The following is an 18,875-nucleotide window of genomic DNA, read 5'->3' on the forward strand; positions in this document are numbered from 1 at the left end:
ATTTTCAAAGTATTTATTCAACAGAAATGTAAACATAAGCCCCAAAGAAAATAACATGACAAACTTTCAGTAAAATGTAATTTTCCCCTAATTCCTATAATTGCTTTCTGTTCATGGTTTACAGAATGATGATGGATCTTTGCCTTCTATCCCTTTGTACCACCTGTGTGTCTCTAGCAGAAAAGTTCTCAGCTATGGCTATGGGTGCACAGAAACTTCCTAAAGATGATTATGTTCAAGTGTTTATTTCCTTTCCCCAGAATCAACTGGGGCACCGGCGCTGGCTGCGTTGCTCACAGAACAGATACTCAGGATGCTCTGATCATCTTGAGTTCCACGTTTCTGAGCAAAAAATGGACGCCATGGCTCGCAATCAGGAATTTTGCTGAATGTATAGATATGGCTCCCATCACCAACATGGAAAAAGGAGATGGACCTCATACCTACATCCAGGAAGATCCCCACTCTGTGCAACTGGGGACTCACCCAGAGAGGGTCATAGGCATAGTGCTGGCAGCAAAGATGTTTCCGTTTCTGCAACCCACAGTCAAGAAGCCCTGTTCTGAAGAAAGCACGATCTGCCCCTGTCGGTTCACAGACTCCTTACAAATGCCCACATCCCATATTTTGCTGGTGCCCACGTCCACCTCCCAGTAATGGCGGCCGGAAGTGAAGCGAGGGGCGCCCAGGACGCAGAGTGCAGTGTCGAATCTCTCAGCTTGCTCCTTCCTGTTCTGGCTGGAATCCCCACTTCGGACACTCCTCAGGTCTTCAGAAATGATGAGATAGTTGTTGGCTGTGTCCACATCCAAGGTCATATCCACTGTGGAAATAAGAACCAGTAGTTGAGCAAAGACACACGCTACAGACTCCCTCTGCCCTTTGACTGCAAACGCTTACGTACACTATTCACTTTTACTTTTATTCTGCTTTCTTTCCCAAATCCAAATTTCCCGGGGAAACTTGTTTCACCGCCTGTTGAGGCTAAATTTTATCTCTAGATTCCATGAATAGAATAATTGTTCACCAGTCCACCTTATTCATATCAGAAATTCCTTTCGAACTAAGTTAGCGGATAATTTGATTAAAATTATTTTTCCATTTAGCACGTATGATACATGAAAGGAGACAGTAGCTTGCTCTCCAGAGTATTGTACAAACTTGCACAGATTCCATGAAAATCTATACGCAAAGGTGAGAACCGCTGTTGTTGGTGAAGCATAGAAGTTTTAGATGCTAGAGATCTGCTAGTGTCTATGTTCATGAAGAAATGTTTGAAAGTCGTTTTCCCAGGGCCTTTGCTGGCTTGTGGCAGGTCATATAGATTCCTTACCTTGAAACTTCCTCATCCTTGGGTTCATCGTTAGAATACGTTTCAGCTTGGGCTCTAGTTCCTTGATGATGGAAACCATCGCCCTCAGCTTGTACTTGGGCTTGATGTCATTCTTCTGAGAGACCACAGAGCAGCAGCGGCACAGTAAACCTTCCCCATCGGGCTCCTTCTGGAGTGAATTGAGGCACGGGAGGCAGCAGACATATCCACATTTCAGTTGCACGGCGTCTTCAAGATCTTTTAGACAGACTGGACATCTAATGACTTGTTTGAAGTGTTGAGCCATGGCAAATGTCTGTAGAAAAAAAAATGAACGTGGTATTAGAATTTCCATGAGCTGAATGAACAGCTGAGAGTGCTTGAGACTTTTATCTTGACGTGCATAGAGCTATCATGGCACGATACTGAAAATCACTACTGCTAGCGATGAAGACACAACATGAATACAAATGTAAATGACTCGAGGCCCTGAAATTCTCGTATCTGTCATACTCATTGGAATAAAGGGCATGATTCACCGAAAGACTTTGAGTGGAAATAGTAAAGGAGACGACACCTGAGCCGTTTGAGATGGTAGCCGGCAGTCACAAATAGCTATTGACACCTGAAATGGGGCTCATCCGGATGGAGATGTGCCGTGAGCCAAACACACTCTTCTTTTTGAAGACATAATGGGGAAAACAGAATGTAAAGTACCTGCTTGAGAAAGTTTAAAGTTGCTCACGTGTTAAATGATTATATTTTGAGTTAAAATTCATTAGGCTTGTTTTGTGACATTTTATGTGACTACCAGAAAATAAATTCACAGTTACATATATGGGTTATCTTGTGTTTCTATTGGACAGTGCTGGAGTCCATTTGAAGACCTTCTACTTCCCCAGCTGTGCAAACTGGATGTGGTGAAAAACCTGATAGCACACCAAAAGGACAAGACACAAAATACAAATAAGTAGGACCAGGTCAAACTGAATCTTCTGCATAGCAGAAAAAAAAGAAAAAGCAAAAAACGGAACTGAAAGAAACAAACAAGCAGCCATGTATATGACAATGGATTGATATCCAAAATATATAAGGAATATTTTCAAGGGAATAGCAAAAAGAAAAGAAAAGCCAAAATAATCCAATTTCCAATGTGCAAAAACCTGAATAGACATTTCTCTGAAAAACACACACCAATGACCAGCAAGTACTGAAGAACAAGCTCAACTTCACTCACCATCAGAGAAATGCAATTTCAACTGAGACGGGAACACTGTGTGGTCACAAGGCATCCGAGAACGTATCCAGTGACAATTTCATATAAGACCAAAACAGTGGCTGTTAAAATTAGCCACTTGTCACTAAAATTACAAGGACAAGGAGGACCCTGGACTGATGAGGTGCTAAAAAAATACAGGAGGGAGTTCAGCTGGTTGAAACCGTTACCACAGTAATTGCCGTGGTCGTTACCACACTAAATCACACACTCTCCAGCGTCACGGCTGACCCCAGGATGCCCCTATGTAGTATAAAAATGAGTGCCTCCCCAATTCTACAAAATCTCCACTTTTTTCCTAGAAAACCTAATGATTAGTTCACCTCCTAATTAGCAGAGCTCGTAAAAATAGAAAACCCGAACTCCTTTGCACGCCACCAGCTCTCAGAATCACACCCACACTTCTCTCCTAACTGTGTACTTTTGCTCTGGAATAGAAGCTTCTTGCCTTTCACTTCATTCTGGCTCATCCCTGAATTCGTTCTCCTGACAGCATCAAGAACCTGGAAACTGGCTGGGACCGGGGTCCCTCTGGCATCCAGAGACCCTCCTGAGCCCTCCAGCAACAAAACCACGATGACATATTACCTCCCCTCTGCTAGGATGGCTATGATCAAAAGGACAAAAGACACGTTTGGGAAAGGATGTGGAGAAAGGGGAACACTTGTACACTGTCGATGGGAAAGGAAACTGATACAACCACTACCGAAAACAGTAGGGAGTTTTCTGAAAATATTAAGAATAGAACCGCCTATGTGCCAGCAACCCTACTTCTGTGAAAGAAAGAGGTCAGCGTGTCAAAGAGATATCTGCACTCTTAGGTTCTGTGCAGCGTGATTTACAATAGCCATGGAAACAACCCCAGAGTCTGTGGGAGAGAAATGGATGAGGAAATGGTGGTATACACAATGAACTATGCCACCACAAAAAAGAAGGAAATCCTGGCATTAGCACCAACATGGATGAAGGCTGAGGGCGTTATGGGAAGTGACGGAAGTGAGGCTGAGGGAAGTAAATAGGGTATCATCTCACTTCTGTGCAATCTGAGTTGACTGATCTCACAGAATCGGAAAATAGCCACTGCCCTCCAGCTTGGGCGACAGAGCGAGACCCCGTCTCAAAATAATTAAGTAAATAGTGAATCCCCATCCTTTGAGAGGTGGGTCCCAGCATCCAGCCAGATCTTTTCTGCAATAGTAATTGAAACAAACTTGGCTTTTTATTCCTTCCCTTTCTCTTTCTGAATTAAAAGAAACAGAAAACTGAAAACAAAAAATCAAAAAGTAAGAGAGGAATGATGGTTGCCAGGGGTTGTGGGAAGCGGAGAATAGGAAAACATTACCCAACCCGTAGGAAAACCTGACACTGAATAACCCAGCCACCGAACCTCTGTCCATCATTTCAGAAAGTCTACCAAATTCTGGTGAAATTCTAGAAAATGGACATTGTCATTTCTCCAGCCTTGGTATTGAGAATCTAAGACTCACCTAACTGCTACCAGGGCAGAGGCCCCGTTATCCTCCAGAAATACAGTGTGTCTGTCATGGGGTTGGCCTCACACAACACTTGTGGAGTCAAGAAATTATTGCCTTCCCCTAGACTCTCATACGCCCTTTGTAAAAATGAATTCCAGAAGATTGAACTCACCTCTCCTTCCGGAGTTTCTCCCCTGGCCTCCACCTGCTTCTGCGGACAGCTCAGATCTGGAGTGAGAGCTGGCTGCCAGGGGCTTTTAGAGGAGAGGGTCTCTCCACCCACCTTAGCCACACCCTTGCCCTCCTTTTTAATCCAATCAGATTTTGATTGAATTCCGGCGTCGTTGAGATTGTTACTGTTGGATAGGCTTTTACGATAAAGGAAGACAATTGTTTTCACAGTGTTATTTTTTCATTAACAAGGACAAAGTATTGCCATTTAATAATTTTTGATGCGATCTTGAATATGATGCCTATTGATTAAAATTTGGAAATTAATTAAATTTAATTAGAATTTTAAAAATTGGGGTGCCATTTAAAATTCCTCTAAAATGAATGGTGCTACTTTCAGATAGTTGTTTATTATAAATGGAACACCTTTTCACATTTCGATAAAGAGTTGAATTAAACCTACTCAGAAGTTGTTACTAATAGCACACTCCAGGGACCACACTCAACTCTCAAAAACATTTTCTCTACAATGTAAAGATTTCACTTAAGAAGCTTAGAAAAGAAATCCCAAAACTGTTTCCAGACAATCAGTCAGCCAGTGAAAGTCCTGTTTTTCTTTTTAGTGATAGCATCTGAAATTAAAGGTAAAAGATATTGTGACAATCTTACTATTTCCCTTACATCACAACGTAAATCAAATCAGATTCATTTCTTTTTTAAAAATGTACAAAATGGGTTCCTCGTGTATTAATATATTATGGGTGATCAGAGTTCATGGATAAGAATGTGAAAGTGGGAGACTGGAGGTAAGGTGGAAAAGGACTTGATTACATTAATGTGATTAAATTAATGGTCTTTAATTTAATCATCTCCACAGTAATCATTCTCTGGTGATTGCTAGATTCTCTCCTTTCACATTCAAAGCCAAGGCAGTTCTCAATTGCTTTCGTCTCCTGAAGGCAAATTGAGAAACACAAATCTCTACGTTGTGATGCATATAGTATTTCAAATCCTTGCACATTACATTTCTTCGTTGATTGGGATCTGTAATAGGATCCGCCACGTGTATGTCCGTGTATACACACATACCATATCTACACACACACATGCAGAGAGAAAATGCTTATCTCTTCTTGCATCATTCTAATTTGTTTGTTTTCTTACGTAAATCCTTTTCAATTCTCCTCACATTTGTGGGAGTGGTTATTCTCCAGCTTGTAATTTTACTGACCCATGTTCATGGAGCACCGATCCCTAACATTTTTAAACATTTTATCTGCTTTGAGTGAATCATGAACACAATTGATGTTCTCTTTGGGAATACCAGGTGGCCTCAGTTGTGGAAACCACCGAGCCCAGCGTGTTGATTTTCCTCTGGAATATTCTCCCAAAGTAACTTTCGGCCTGGAATTGCATTCATGCTCATGTCTTGGGAGAGGAATTTTTCCATTCAGAATTAAGGGATAGGGTACCAGGATCGCCACCACACTCGTGGGGTTGGTTTGGGTGTCAGATACTTTCCACGTCTTTTCCAATTGCGTCTTTTCACAGAAAGAAGCTCCGCTGGCTTCTATTAAGACAGTGGTAAACTTTTCCGTACCTGCTCTCATGTACAATTCGGTACTTTAAGGGTCTTCCGAGTTTGAATAAACCTGTCCTTCAACATCCCAGTCAGCGAGGACTGTATTCTCCATTCCTCTGTCCCTGCAGGCGGGTCACAGAACCTGACGTAAATGGTTGGCGTCGGTGGCTTCTGATCCCCAGGCCCTGTTCACTGTCACAAGCAGACTTTTCTTTTCTTTTTTTTTTTTTTTTTTATTATACTTTAAGTTCTGGGGTACATGTGCAGAACGTGCAGGTTGCTTACATAGCTAGACACGTGCCCTGGTGGTTTGCTGCACCCATCGACCCGTCACCTCCATTAGGTATTTCTCCCTAACGCTGTCCCTCCCCTAACCCCCCACGCCCCGCCAGGTCCCGGTGTGTGATGTTCCCCTCCCTGTGTCTATGCGTTCTCGCTGTTGGACTCCCACTGATGAGTGAGAACATGCAGTGTTTGGTTTTCCAATCTTGTTATCACTGAGAATGATGGTTTCCAGCTTCATCCATGTCCCTGCAAACGACATGAAGTCATCCTTTTTTGTGGCTGCATAGTATTCCATGGTGTGTATGTGCCACATTTGCTTCTCTAACAACGATGAGAAGCTCAGAGTTTCTGACAACCCAGGGCTTGGCTCAGTTTCTAAAGGAAACTGTCTTCCTTTCTCTCACTGTCAGTGTCGGTGCGGCAAAGGGATTTGAGGTGAACCTTGACATTGTGGTCTGACCCTGAGCCAGTGCCCAGCACGTGGCCCCACTGTCAGTCCAGCCCGGGCATGGATGAGGTGGCTCTGACCAAAATGCTGACGATTGGATCGCTCTTAGTGAAGTAACTTAATGGAGAAATTAAGATGACTGATTATGGTATTTCCTTCCTATTATGAGTTTCTCACTAAGCTTCAACCGCATCTACAAATTTTGTAAATGTCTGCTTTTCATTCAACTCAGGAGAGCTGTAATTTCCATTGTAATTTCATATTTGATCGTTGTATTAGGAGGTGGTTATTTCATTTCAATGTATGCAGGAATTTATGGATTTCTTCCTGTTATTTATTTCTAATTGGACTCTGTCGCCATCATACAAGAGGGTGTATAGTTTTTCCGTTTTAAAGCTAATGAGTTCTCTCTAAGACCACACATATTTGTGGCAAACACTCAGTGTGCACTTGAAATGGATGTCAGTGTTCAGTTGTTGGGTGAAACTGAATACACAGGCATATATAATTTTGCTGTGTTCATAGGTCCTTAAATCATTTGAAATTCAGTTACTGTGTTGGGTCACATTCAAATTAGTATTTAGTTCATAACTTCCGTACCACACAGTCCACTCATCTTGCAGAAAATAGAAAACATTGGCAAATGAATCTGAATTTTCAAAGTATTTATTCAACAGAAATGTAAACATAAGCCCCAAAGAAAATAACATGACAAACTTTCAGTAAAATGTAATTTTCCCCTAATTCCTATAATTGCTTTCTGTTCATGGTTTACAGAATGATGATGGATCTTTGCCTTCTATCCCTTTGTACCACCTGTGTGTCTCTAGCAGAAAAGTTCTCAGCTATGGCTATGGGTGCACAGAAACTTCCTAAAGATGATTATGTTCAAGTGTTTATTTCCTTTCCCCAGAATCAACTGGGGCACCGGCGCTGGCTGCGTTGCTCACAGAACAGATACTCAGGATGCTCTGATCATCTTGAGTTCCACGTTTCTGAGCAAAAAATGGACGCCATGGCTCGCAATCAGGAATTTTGCTGAATGTATAGATATGGCTCCCATCACCAACATGGAAAAAGGAGATGGACCTCATACCTACATCCAGGAAGATCCCCACTCTGTGCAACTGGGGACTCACCCAGAGAGGGGTCATAGGCATAGTGCTGGCAGCAAAGATGTTTCCGTTTCTGCAACCCACAGTCAAGAAGCCCTGTTCTGAAGAAAGCACGATCTGCCCCTGTCGGTTCACAGACTCCTTACAAATGCCCACATCCCATATTTTGCTGGTGCCCACGTCCACCTCCCAGTAATGGCGGCCGGAAGTGAAGCGAGGGGCGCCCAGGACGCAGAGTGCAGTGTCGAATCTCTCAGCTTGCTCCTTCCTGTTCTGGCTGGAATCCCCACTTCGGACACTCCTCAGGTCTTCAGAAATGATGAGATAGTTGTTGGCTGTGTCCACATCCAAGGTCATATCCACTGTGGAAATAAGAACCAGTAGTTGAGCAAAGACACACGCTACAGACTCCCTCTGCCCTTTGACTGCAAACGCTTACGTACACTATTCACTTTTACTTTTATTCTGCTTTCTTTCCCAAATCCAAATTTCCCGGGGAAACTTGTTTCACCGCCTGTTGAGGCTAAATTTTATCTCTAGATTCCATGAATAGAATAATTGTTCACCAGTCCACCTTATTCATATCAGAAATTCCTTTCGAACTAAGTTAGCGGATAATTTGATTAAAATTATTTTTCCATTTAGCACGTATGATACATGAAAGGAGACAGTAGCTTGCTCTCCAGAGTATTGTACAAACTTGCACAGATTCCATGAAAATCTATACGCAAAGGTGAGAACCGCTGTTGTTGGTGAAGCATAGAAGTTTTAGATGCTAGAGATCTGCTAGTGTCTATGTTTCATGAAGAAATGTTTGAAAGTCGTTTTCCCAGGGCCTTTGCTGGCTTGTGGCAGGTCATATAGATTCCTTACCTTGAAACTTCCTCATCCTTGGGTTCATCGTTAGAATACGTTTCAGCTTGGGCTCTAGTTCCTTGATGATGGAAACCATCGCCCTCAGCTTGTACTTGGGCTTGATGTCATTCTTCTGAGAGACCACAGAGCAGCAGCGGCACAGTAAACCTTCCCCATCGGGCTCCTTCTGGAGTGAATTGAGGCACGGGAGGCAGCAGACATATCCACATTTCAGTTGCACGGCGTCTTCAAGATCTTTTAGACAGACTGGACATCTAATGACTTGTTTGAAGTGTTGAGCCATGGCAAATGTCTGTAGAAAAAAAAATGAACGTGGTATTAGAATTTCCATGAGCTGAATGAACAGCTGAGAGTGCTTGAGACTTTTATCTTGACGTGCATAGAGCTATCATGGCACGATACTGAAAATCACTACTGCTAGCGATGAAGACACAACATGAATACAAATGTAAATGACTCGAGGCCCTGAAATTCTCGTATCTGTCATACTCATTGGAATAAAGGGCATGATTCACCGAAAGACTTTGAGTGGAAATAGTAAAGGAGACGACACCTGAGCCGTTTGAGATGGTAGCCGGCAGTCACAAATAGCTATTGACACCTGAAATGGGGCTCATCCGGATGGAGATGTGCCGTGAGCCAAACACACTCTTCTTTTTGAAGACATAATGGGGAAAACAGAATGTAAAGTACCTGCTTGAGAAAGTTTAAAGTTGCTCACGTGTTAAATGATTATATTTTGAGTTAAAATTCATTAGGCTTGTTTTGTGACATTTTATGTGACTACCAGAAAATAAATTCACAGTTACATATATGGGTTATCTTGTGTTTCTATTGGACAGTGCTGGAGTCCATTTGAAGACCTTCTACTTCCCCAGCTGTGCAAACTGGATGTGGTGAAAAACCTGATAGCACACCAAAAGGACAAGACACAAAATACAAATAAGTAGGACCAGGTCAAACTGAATCTTCTGCATAGCAGAAAAAAAAGAAAAAGCAAAAAACGGAACTGAAAGAAACAAACAAGCAGCCATGTATATGACAATGGATTGATATCCAAAATATATAAGGAATATTTTCAAGGGAATAGCAAAAAGAAAAGAAAAGCCAAAATAATCCAATTTCCAATGTGCAAAAACCTGAATAGACATTTCTCTGAAAAACACACACCAATGACCAGCAAGTACTGAAGAACAAGCTCAACTTCACTCACCATCAGAGAAATGCAATTTCAACTGAGACGGGAACACTGTGTGGTCACAAGGCATCCGAGAACGTATCCAGTGACAATTTCATATAAGACCAAAACAGTGGCTGTTAAAATTAGCCACTTGTCACTAAAATTACAAGGACAAGGAGGACCCTGGACTGATGAGGTGCTAAAAAAATACAGGAGGGAGTTCAGCTGGTTGAAACCGTTACCACAGTAATTGCCGTGGTCGTTACCACACTAAATCACACACTCTCCAGCGTCACGGCTGACCCCAGGATGCCCCTATGTAGTATAAAAATGAGTGCCTCCCCAATTCTACAAAATCTCCACTTTTTTCCTAGAAAACCTAATGATTAGTTCACCTCCTAATTAGCAGAGCTCGTAAAAATAGAAAACCCGAACTCCTTTGCACGCCACCAGCTCTCAGAATCACACCCACACTTCTCTCCTAACTGTGTACTTTTGCTCTGGAATAGAAGCTTCTTGCCTTTCACTTCATTCTGGCTCATCCCTGAATTCGTTCTCCTGACAGCATCAAGAACCTGGAAACTGGCTGGGACCGGGGTCCCTCTGGCATCCAGAGACCCTCCTGAGCCCTCCAGCAACAAAACCACGATGACATATTACCTCCCCTCTGCTAGGATGGCTATGATCAAAAGGACAAAAGACACGTTTGGGAAAGGATGTGGAGAAAGGGGAACACTTGTACACTGTCGATGGGAAAGGAAACTGATACAACCACTACCGAAAACAGTAGGGAGTTTTCTGAAAATATTAAGAATAGAACCGCCTATGTGCCAGCAACCCTACTTCTGTGAAAGAAAGAGGTCAGCGTGTCAAAGAGATATCTGCACTCTTAGGTTCTGTGCAGCGTGATTTACAATAGCCATGGAAACAACCCCAGAGTCTGTGGGAGAGAAATGGATGAGGAAATGGTGGTATACACAATGAACTATGCCACCACAAAAAAGAAGGAAATCCTGGCATTAGCACCAACATGGATGAAGGCTGAGGGCGTTATGGGAAGTGACGGAAGTGAGGCTGAGGGAAGTAAATAGGGTATCATCTCACTTCTGTGCAATCTGAGTTGACTGATCTCACAGAATCGGAAAATAGCCACTGCCCTCCAGCTTGGGCGACAGAGCGAGACCCCGTCTCAAAATAATTAAGTAAATAGTGAATCCCCATCCTTTGAGAGGTGGGTCCCAGCATCCAGCCAGATCTTTTCTGCAATAGTAATTGAAACAAACTTGGCTTTTTATTCCTTCCCTTTCTCTTTCTGAATTAAAAGAAACAGAAAACTGAAAACAAAAAATCAAAAAGTAAGAGAGGAATGATGGTTGCCAGGGGTTGTGGGAAGCGGAGAATAGGAAAACATTACCCAACCCGTAGGAAAACCTGACACTGAATAACCCAGCCACCGAACCTCTGTCCATCATTTCAGAAAGTCTACCAAATTCTGGTGAAATTCTAGAAAATGGACATTGTCATTTCTCCAGCCTTGGTATTGAGAATCTAAGACTCACCTAACTGCTACCAGGGCAGAGGCCCCGTTATCCTCCAGAAATACAGTGTGTCTGTCATGGGGTTGGCCTCACACAACACTTGTGGAGTCAAGAAATTATTGCCTTCCCCTAGACTCTCATACGCCCTTTGTAAAAATGAATTCCAGAAGATTGAACTCACCTCTCCTTCCGGAGTTTCTCCCCTGGCCTCCACCTGCTTCTGCGGACAGCTCAGATCTGGAGTGAGAGCTGGCTGCCAGGGGCTTTTAGAGGAGAGGGTCTCTCCACCCACCTTAGCCACACCCTTGCCCTCCTTTTTAATCCAATCAGATTTTGATTGAATTCCGGCGTCGTTGAGATTGTTACTGTTGGATAGGCTTTTACGATAAAGGAAGACAATTGTTTTCACAGTGTTATTTTTTCATTAACAAGGACAAAGTATTGCCATTTAATAATTTTTGATGCGATCTTGAATATGATGCCTATTGATTAAAATTTGGAAATTAATTAAATTTAATTAGAATTTTAAAAATTGGGGTGCCATTTAAAATTCCTCTAAAATGAATGGTGCTACTTTCAGATAGTTGTTTATTATAAATGGAACACCTTTTCACATTTCGATAAAGAGTTGAATTAAACCTACTCAGAAGTTGTTACTAATAGCACACTCCAGGGACCACACTCAACTCTCAAAAACATTTTCTCTACAATGTAAAGATTTCACTTAAGAAGCTTAGAAAAGAAATCCCAAAACTGTTTCCAGACAATCAGTCAGCCAGTGAAAGTCCTGTTTTTCTTTTTAGTGATAGCATCTGAAATTAAAGGTAAAAGATATTGTGACAATCTTACTATTTCCCTTACATCACAACGTAAATCAAATCAGATTCATTTCTTTTTTAAAAATGTACAAAATGGGTTCCTCGTGTATTAATATATTATGGGTGATCAGAGTTCATGGATAAGAATGTGAAAGTGGGAGACTGGAGGTAAGGTGGAAAAGGACTTGATTACATTAATGTGATTAAATTAATGGTCTTTAATTTAATCATCTCCACAGTAATCATTCTCTGGTGATTGCTAGATTCTCTCCTTTCACATTCAAAGCCAAGGCAGTTCTCAATTGCTTTCGTCTCCTGAAGGCAAATTGAGAAACACAAATCTCTACGTTGTGATGCATATAGTATTTCAAATCCTTGCACATTACATTTCTTCGTTGATTGGGATCTGTAATAGGATCCGCCACGTGTATGTCCGTGTATACACACATACCATATCTACACACACACATGCAGAGAGAAAATGCTTATCTCTTCTTGCATCATTCTAATTTGTTTGTTTTCTTACGTAAATCCTTTTCAATTCTCCTCACATTTGTGGGAGTGGTTATTCTCCAGCTTGTAATTTTACTGACCCATGTTCATGGAGCACCGATCCCTAACATTTTTAAACATTTTATCTGCTTTGAGTGAATCATGAACACAATTGATGTTCTCTTTGGGAATACCAGGTGGCCTCAGTTGTGGAAACCACCGAGCCCAGCGTGTTGATTTTCCTCTGGAATATTCTCCCAAAGTAACTTTCGGCCTGGAATTGCATTCATGCTCATGTCTTGGGAGAGGAATTTTTCCATTCAGAATTAAGGGATAGGGTACCAGGATCGCCACCACACTCGTGGGGTTGGTTTGGGTGTCAGATACTTTCCACGTCTTTTCCAATTGCGTCTTTTCACAGAAAGAAGCTCCGCTGGCTTCTATTAAGACAGTGGTAAACTTTTCCGTACCTGCTCTCATGTACAATTCGGTACTTTAAGGGTCTTCCGAGTTTGAATAAACCTGTCCTTCAACATCCCAGTCAGCGAGGACTGTATTCTCCATTCCTCTGTCCCTGCAGGCGGGTCACAGAACCTGACGTAAATGGTTGGCGTCGGTGGCTTCTGATCCCCAGGCCCTGTTCACTGTCACAAGCAGACTTTTCTTTTCTTTTTTTTTTTTTTTTTTATTATACTTTAAGTTCTGGGGTACATGTGCAGAACGTGCAGGTTGCTTACATAGCTAGACACGTGCCCTGGTGGTTTGCTGCACCCATCGACCCGTCACCTCCATTAGGTATTTCTCCCTAACGCTGTCCCTCCCCTAACCCCCCACGCCCCGCCAGGTCCCGGTGTGTGATGTTCCCCTCCCTGTGTCTATGCGTTCTCGCTGTTGGACTCCCACTGATGAGTGAGAACATGCAGTGTTTGGTTTTCCAATCTTGTTATCACTGAGAATGATGGTTTCCAGCTTCATCCATGTCCCTGCAAACGACATGAAGTCATCCTTTTTTGTGGCTGCATAGTATTCCATGGTGTGTATGTGCCACATTTGCTTCTCTAACAACGATGAGAAGCTCAGAGTTTCTGACAACCCAGGGCTTGGCTCAGTTTCTAAAGGAAACTGTCTTCCTTTCTCTCACTGTCAGTGTCGGTGCGGCAAAGGGATTTGAGGTGAACCTTGACATTGTGGTCTGACCCTGAGCCAGTGCCCAGCACGTGGCCCCACTGTCAGTCCAGCCCGGGCATGGATGAGGTGGCTCTGACCAAAATGCTGACGATTGGATCGCTCTTAGTGAAGTAACTTAATGGAGAAATTAAGATGACTGATTATGGTATTTCCTTCCTATTATGAGTTTCTCACTAAGCTTCAACCGCATCTACAAATTTTGTAAATGTCTGCTTTTCATTCAACTCAGGAGAGCTGTAATTTCCATTGTAATTTCATATTTGATCGTTGTATTAGGAGGTGGTTATTTCATTTCAATGTATGCAGGAATTTATGGATTTCTTCCTGTTATTTATTTCTAATTGGACTCTGTCGCCATCATACAAGAGGGTGTATAGTTTTTCCGTTTTAAAGCTAATGAGTTCTCTCTAAGACCACACATATTTGTGGCAAACACTCAGTGTGCACTTGAAATGGATGTCAGTGTTCAGTTGTTGGGTGAAACTGAATACACAGGCATATATAATTTTGCTGTGTTCATAGGTCCTTAAATCATTTGAAATTCAGTTACTGTGTTGGGTCACATTCAAATTAGTATTTAGTTCATAACTTCCGTACCACACAGTCCACTCATCTTGCAGAAAATAGAAAACATTGGCAAATGAATCTGAATTTTCAAAGTATTTATTCAACAGAAATGTAAACATAAGCCCCAAAGAAAATAACATGACAAACTTTCAGTAAAATGTAATTTTCCCCTAATTCCTATAATTGCTTTCTGTTCATGGTTTACAGAATGATGATGGATCTTTGCCTTCTATCCCTTTGTACCACCTGTGTGTCTCTAGCAGAAAAGTTCTCAGCTATGGCTATGGGTGCACAGAAACTTCCTAAAGATGATTATGTTCAAGTGTTTATTTCCTTTCCCCAGAATCAACTGGGGCACCGGCGCTGGCTGCGTTGCTCACAGAACAGATACTCAGGATGCTCTGATCATCTTGAGTTCCACGTTTCTGAGCAAAAAATGGACGCCATGGCTCGCAATCAGGAATTTTGCTGAATGTATAGATATGGCTCCCATCACCAACATGGAAAAAGGAGATGGACCTCATACCTACATCCAGGAAGATCCCCACTCTGTGCAACTGGGGACTCACCCAGAGAGGGGTCATAGGCATAGTGCTGGCAGCAAAGATGTTTCCGTTTCTGCAACCCACAGTCAAGAAGCCCTGTTCTGAAGAAAGCACGATCTGCCCCTGTCGGTTCACAGACTCCTTACAAATGCCCACATCCCATATTTTGCTGGTGCCCACGTCCACCTCCCAGTAATGGCGGCCGGAAGTGAAGCGAGGGGCGCCCAGGACGCAGAGTGCAGTGTCGAATCTCTCAGCTTGCTCCTTCCTGTTCTGGCTGGAATCCCCACTTCGGACACTCCTCAGGTCTTCAGAAATGATGAGATAGTTGTTGGCTGTGTCCACATCCAAGGTCATATCCACTGTGGAAATAAGAACCAGTAGTTGAGCAAAGACACACGCTACAGACTCCCTCTGCCCTTTGACTGCAAACGCTTACGTACACTATTCACTTTTACTTTTATTCTGCTTTCTTTCCCAAATCCAAATTTCCCGGGGAAACTTGTTTCACCGCCTGTTGAGGCTAAATTTTATCTCTAGATTCCATGAATAGAATAATTGTTCACCAGTCCACCTTATTCATATCAGAAATTCCTTTCGAACTAAGTTAGCGGATAATTTGATTAAAATTATTTTTCCATTTAGCACGTATGATACATGAAAGGAGACAGTAGCTTGCTCTCCAGAGTATTGTACAAACTTGCACAGATTCCATGAAAATCTATACGCAAAGGTGAGAACCGCTGTTGTTGGTGAAGCATAGAAGTTTTAGATGCTAGAGATCTGCTAGTGTCTATGTTTCATGAAGAAATGTTTGAAAGTCGTTTTCCCAGGGCCTTTGCTGGCTTGTGGCAGGTCATATAGATTCCTTACCTTGAAACTTCCTCATCCTTGGGTTCATCGTTAGAATACGTTTCAGCTTGGGCTCTAGTTCCTTGATGATGGAAACCATCGCCCTCAGCTTGTACTTGGGCTTGATGTCATTCTTCTGAGAGACCACAGAGCAGCAGCGGCACAGTAAACCTTCCCCATCGGGCTCCTTCTGGAGTGAATTGAGGCACGGGAGGCAGCAGACATATCCACATTTCAGTTGCACGGCGTCTTCAAGATCTTTTAGACAGACTGGACATCTAATGACTTGTTTGAAGTGTTGAGCCATGGCAAATGTCTGTAGAAAAAAAAATGAACGTGGTATTAGAATTTCCATGAGCTGAATGAACAGCTGAGAGTGCTTGAGACTTTTATCTTGACGTGCATAGAGCTATCATGGCACGATACTGAAAATCACTACTGCTAGCGATGAAGACACAACATGAATACAAATGTAAATGACTCGAGGCCCTGAAATTCTCGTATCTGTCATACTCATTGGAATAAAGGGCATGATTCACCGAAAGACTTTGAGTGGAAATAGTAAAGGAGACGACACCTGAGCCGTTTGAGATGGTAGCCGGCAGTCACAAATAGCTATTGACACCTGAAATGGGGCTCATCCGGATGGAGATGTGCCGTGAGCCAAACACACTCTTCTTTTTGAAGACATAATGGGGAAAACAGAATGTAAAGTACCTGCTTGAGAAAGTTTAAAGTTGCTCACGTGTTAAATGATTATATTTTGAGTTAAAATTCATTAGGCTTGTTTTGTGACATTTTATGTGACTACCAGAAAATAAATTCACAGTTACATATATGGGTTATCTTGTGTTTCTATTGGACAGTGCTGGAGTCCATTTGAAGACCTTCTACTTCCCCAGCTGTGCAAACTGGATGTGGTGAAAAACCTGATAGCACACCAAAAGGACAAGACACAAAATACAAATAAGTAGGACCAGGTCAAACTGAATCTTCTGCATAGCAGAAAAAAAAGAAAAAGCAAAAAACGGAACTGAAAGAAACAAACAAGCAGCCATGTATATGACAATGGATTGATATCCAAAATATATAAGGAATATTTTCAAGGGAATAGCAAAAAGAAAAGAAAAGCCAAAATAATCCAATTTCCAATGTGCAAAAACCTGAATAGACATTTCTCTGAAAAACACACACCAATGACCAGCAAGTACTGAAGAACAAGCTCAACTTCACTCACCATCAGAGAAATGCAATTTCAACTGAGACGGGAACACTGTGTGGTCACAAGGCATCCGAGAACGTATCCAGTGACAATTTCATATAAGACCAAAACAGTGGCTGTTAAAATTAGCCACTTGTCACTAAAATTACAAGGACAAGGAGGACCCTGGACTGATGAGGTGCTAAAAAAATACAGGAGGGAGTTCAGCTGGTTGAAACCGTTACCACAGTAATTGCCGTGGTCGTTACCACACTAAATCACACACTCTCCAGCGTCACGGCTGACCCCAGGATGCCCCTATGTAGTATAAAAATGAGTGCCTCCCCAATTCTACAAAATCTCCACTTTTTTCCTAGAAAACCTAATGATTAGTTCACCTCCTAATTAGCAGAGCTCGTAAAAATAGAAAACCCGAACTCCTTTGCACGCCACCAGCTCTCAGAATCACACCCACACTTCTCTCCTAACTGTGTACTTTTGCTCTGGAATAGAAGCTTCTTGCCTTTCACTTCATTCTGGCTCATCCCTGAATTCGTTCTCCTGACAGCATCAAGAACCTGGAAACTGGCTGGGACCGGGGTCCCTCTGGCATCCAGAGACCCTCCTGAGCCCTCCAGCAACAAAACCACGATGACATATTACCTCCCCTCTGCTAGGATGGCTATGATCAAAAGGACAAAAGACACGTTTGGGAAAGGATGTGGAGAAAGGGGAACACTTGTACACTGTCGATGGGAAAGGAAACTGATACAACCACTACCGAAAACAGTAGGGAGTTTTCTGAAAATATTAAGAATAGAACCGCCTATGTGCCAGCAACCCTACTTCTGTGAAAGAAAGAGGTCAGCGTGTCAAAGAGATATCTGCACTCTTAGGTTCTGTGCAGCGTGATTTACAATAGCCATGGAAACAACCCCAGAGTCTGTGGGAGAGAAATGGATGAGGAAATGGTGGTATACACAATGAACTATGCCACCACAAAAAAGAAGGAAATCCTGGCATTAGCACCAACATGGATGAAGGCTGAGGGCGTTATGGGAAGTGACGGAAGTGAGGCTGAGGGAAGTAAATAGGGTATCATCTCACTTCTGTGCAATCTGAGTTGACTGATCTCACAGAATCGGAAAATAGCCACTGCCCTCCAGCTTGGGCGACAGAGCGAGACCCCGTCTCAAAATAATTAAGTAAATAGTGAATCCCCATCCTTTGAGAGGTGGGTCCCAGCATCCAGCCAGATCTTTTCTGCAATAGTAATTGAAACAAACTTGGCTTTTTATTCCTTCCCTTTCTCTTTCTGAATTAAAAGAAACAGAAAACTGAAAACAAAAAATCAAAAAGTAAGAGAGGAATGATGGTTGCCAGGGGTTGTGGGAAGCGGAGAATAGGAAAACATTACCCAACCCGTAGGAAAACCTGACACTGAATAACCCAGCCACCGAACCTCTGTCCATCATTTCAGAAAGTCTACCAAATTCTGGTGAAATTCTAGAAAATGGACATTGTCATTTCTCCAGCCTTGGTATTGAGAATCTAAGACTCACCTAACTGCTACCAGGGCAGAGGCCCCGTTATCCTCCAGAAATACAGTGTGTCTGTCATGGGGTTGGCCTCACACAACACTTGTGGAGTCAAGAAATTATTGCCTTCCCCTAGACTCTCATACGCCCTTTGTAAAAATGAATTCCAGAAGATTGAACTCACCTCTCCTTCCGGAGTTTCTCCCCTGGCCTCCACCTGCTTCTGCGGACAGCTCAGATCTGGAGTGAGAGCTGGCTGCCAGGGGCTTTTAGAGGAGAGGGTCTCTCCACCCACCTTAGCCACACCCTTGCCCTCCTTTTTAATCCAATCAGATTTTGATTGAATTCCGGCGTCGTTGAGATTGTTACTGTTGGATAGGCTTTTACGATAAAGGAAGACAATTGTTTTCACAGTG

At 42.6% G+C, this 18,875-nt stretch overlaps 3 protein-coding genes across 3 annotated transcripts; all 3 read right to left on the reverse strand.

The window, feature by feature from the left end:
* LOC115837046 (ret finger protein-like 4A) lies at positions 1 to 4,287 on the reverse strand. Its single transcript, XM_030821803.1, has 3 exons — positions 4,236 to 4,287; positions 1,334 to 1,628; positions 1 to 823 (listed from the first exon to the last, which is right to left on the reverse strand). Exons 2-3 carry the CDS (start codon positions 1,617 to 1,619, stop codon positions 483 to 485), a joined length of 627 nt encoding a protein of 208 aa, XP_030677663.1. The 5' UTR covers positions 1,620 to 1,628; positions 4,236 to 4,287; the 3' UTR covers positions 1 to 482.
* A 3,158-nt stretch (positions 4,288 to 7,445) lies between these two features.
* Positions 7,446 to 11,468, reverse strand: LOC115836937 (ret finger protein-like 4A). Its single transcript, XM_030820009.1, has 3 exons — positions 11,440 to 11,468; positions 8,538 to 8,832; positions 7,446 to 8,026 (listed from the first exon to the last, which is right to left on the reverse strand). Exons 2-3 carry the CDS (start codon positions 8,821 to 8,823, stop codon positions 7,446 to 7,448), a joined length of 867 nt encoding a protein of 288 aa, XP_030675869.1. The 5' UTR covers positions 8,824 to 8,832; positions 11,440 to 11,468.
* Positions 11,469 to 14,649: 3,181 nt separating this feature from the next.
* LOC100582825 (ret finger protein-like 4A) lies at positions 14,650 to 18,672 on the reverse strand. Its single transcript, XM_030820015.1, has 3 exons — positions 18,644 to 18,672; positions 15,742 to 16,036; positions 14,650 to 15,230 (listed from the first exon to the last, which is right to left on the reverse strand). Exons 2-3 carry the CDS (start codon positions 16,025 to 16,027, stop codon positions 14,650 to 14,652), a joined length of 867 nt encoding a protein of 288 aa, XP_030675875.1. The 5' UTR covers positions 16,028 to 16,036; positions 18,644 to 18,672.
* Between the last annotated feature and the right edge of the window lie 203 nt (positions 18,673 to 18,875).

The sequence above is a fragment of the Nomascus leucogenys genome, chromosome 10, assembly GCF_006542625.1.
Source record: "Nomascus leucogenys isolate Asia chromosome 10, Asia_NLE_v1, whole genome shotgun sequence".
Taxonomy (NCBI): domain Eukaryota; kingdom Metazoa; phylum Chordata; class Mammalia; order Primates; family Hylobatidae; genus Nomascus; species Nomascus leucogenys.

Coding starts and splice junctions, on each gene's coding strand:
- LOC115836937 (XM_030820009.1), bottom strand. CDS start 8,823: ATGGCTCAACACTTCAAACAAGTCATTAGATGTCCAGTCTGTCTAAAA. Junction 8,027..8,537: donor AAGGATGAGGAAGTTTCAAG/GTAAGGAATCTA, acceptor TTATTTCCACAG/TGGATATGACCTTGGATGTG.
- LOC100582825 (XM_030820015.1), bottom strand. CDS start 16,027: ATGGCTCAACACTTCAAACAAGTCATTAGATGTCCAGTCTGTCTAAAA. Junction 15,231..15,741: donor AAGGATGAGGAAGTTTCAAG/GTAAGGAATCTA, acceptor TTATTTCCACAG/TGGATATGACCTTGGATGTG.
- LOC115837046 (XM_030821803.1), bottom strand. CDS start 1,619: ATGGCTCAACACTTCAAACAAGTCATTAGATGTCCAGTCTGTCTAAAA. Junction 824..1,333: donor AAGGATGAGGAAGTTTCAAG/GTAAGGAATCTA, acceptor TTATTTCCACAG/TGGATATGACCTTGGATGTG.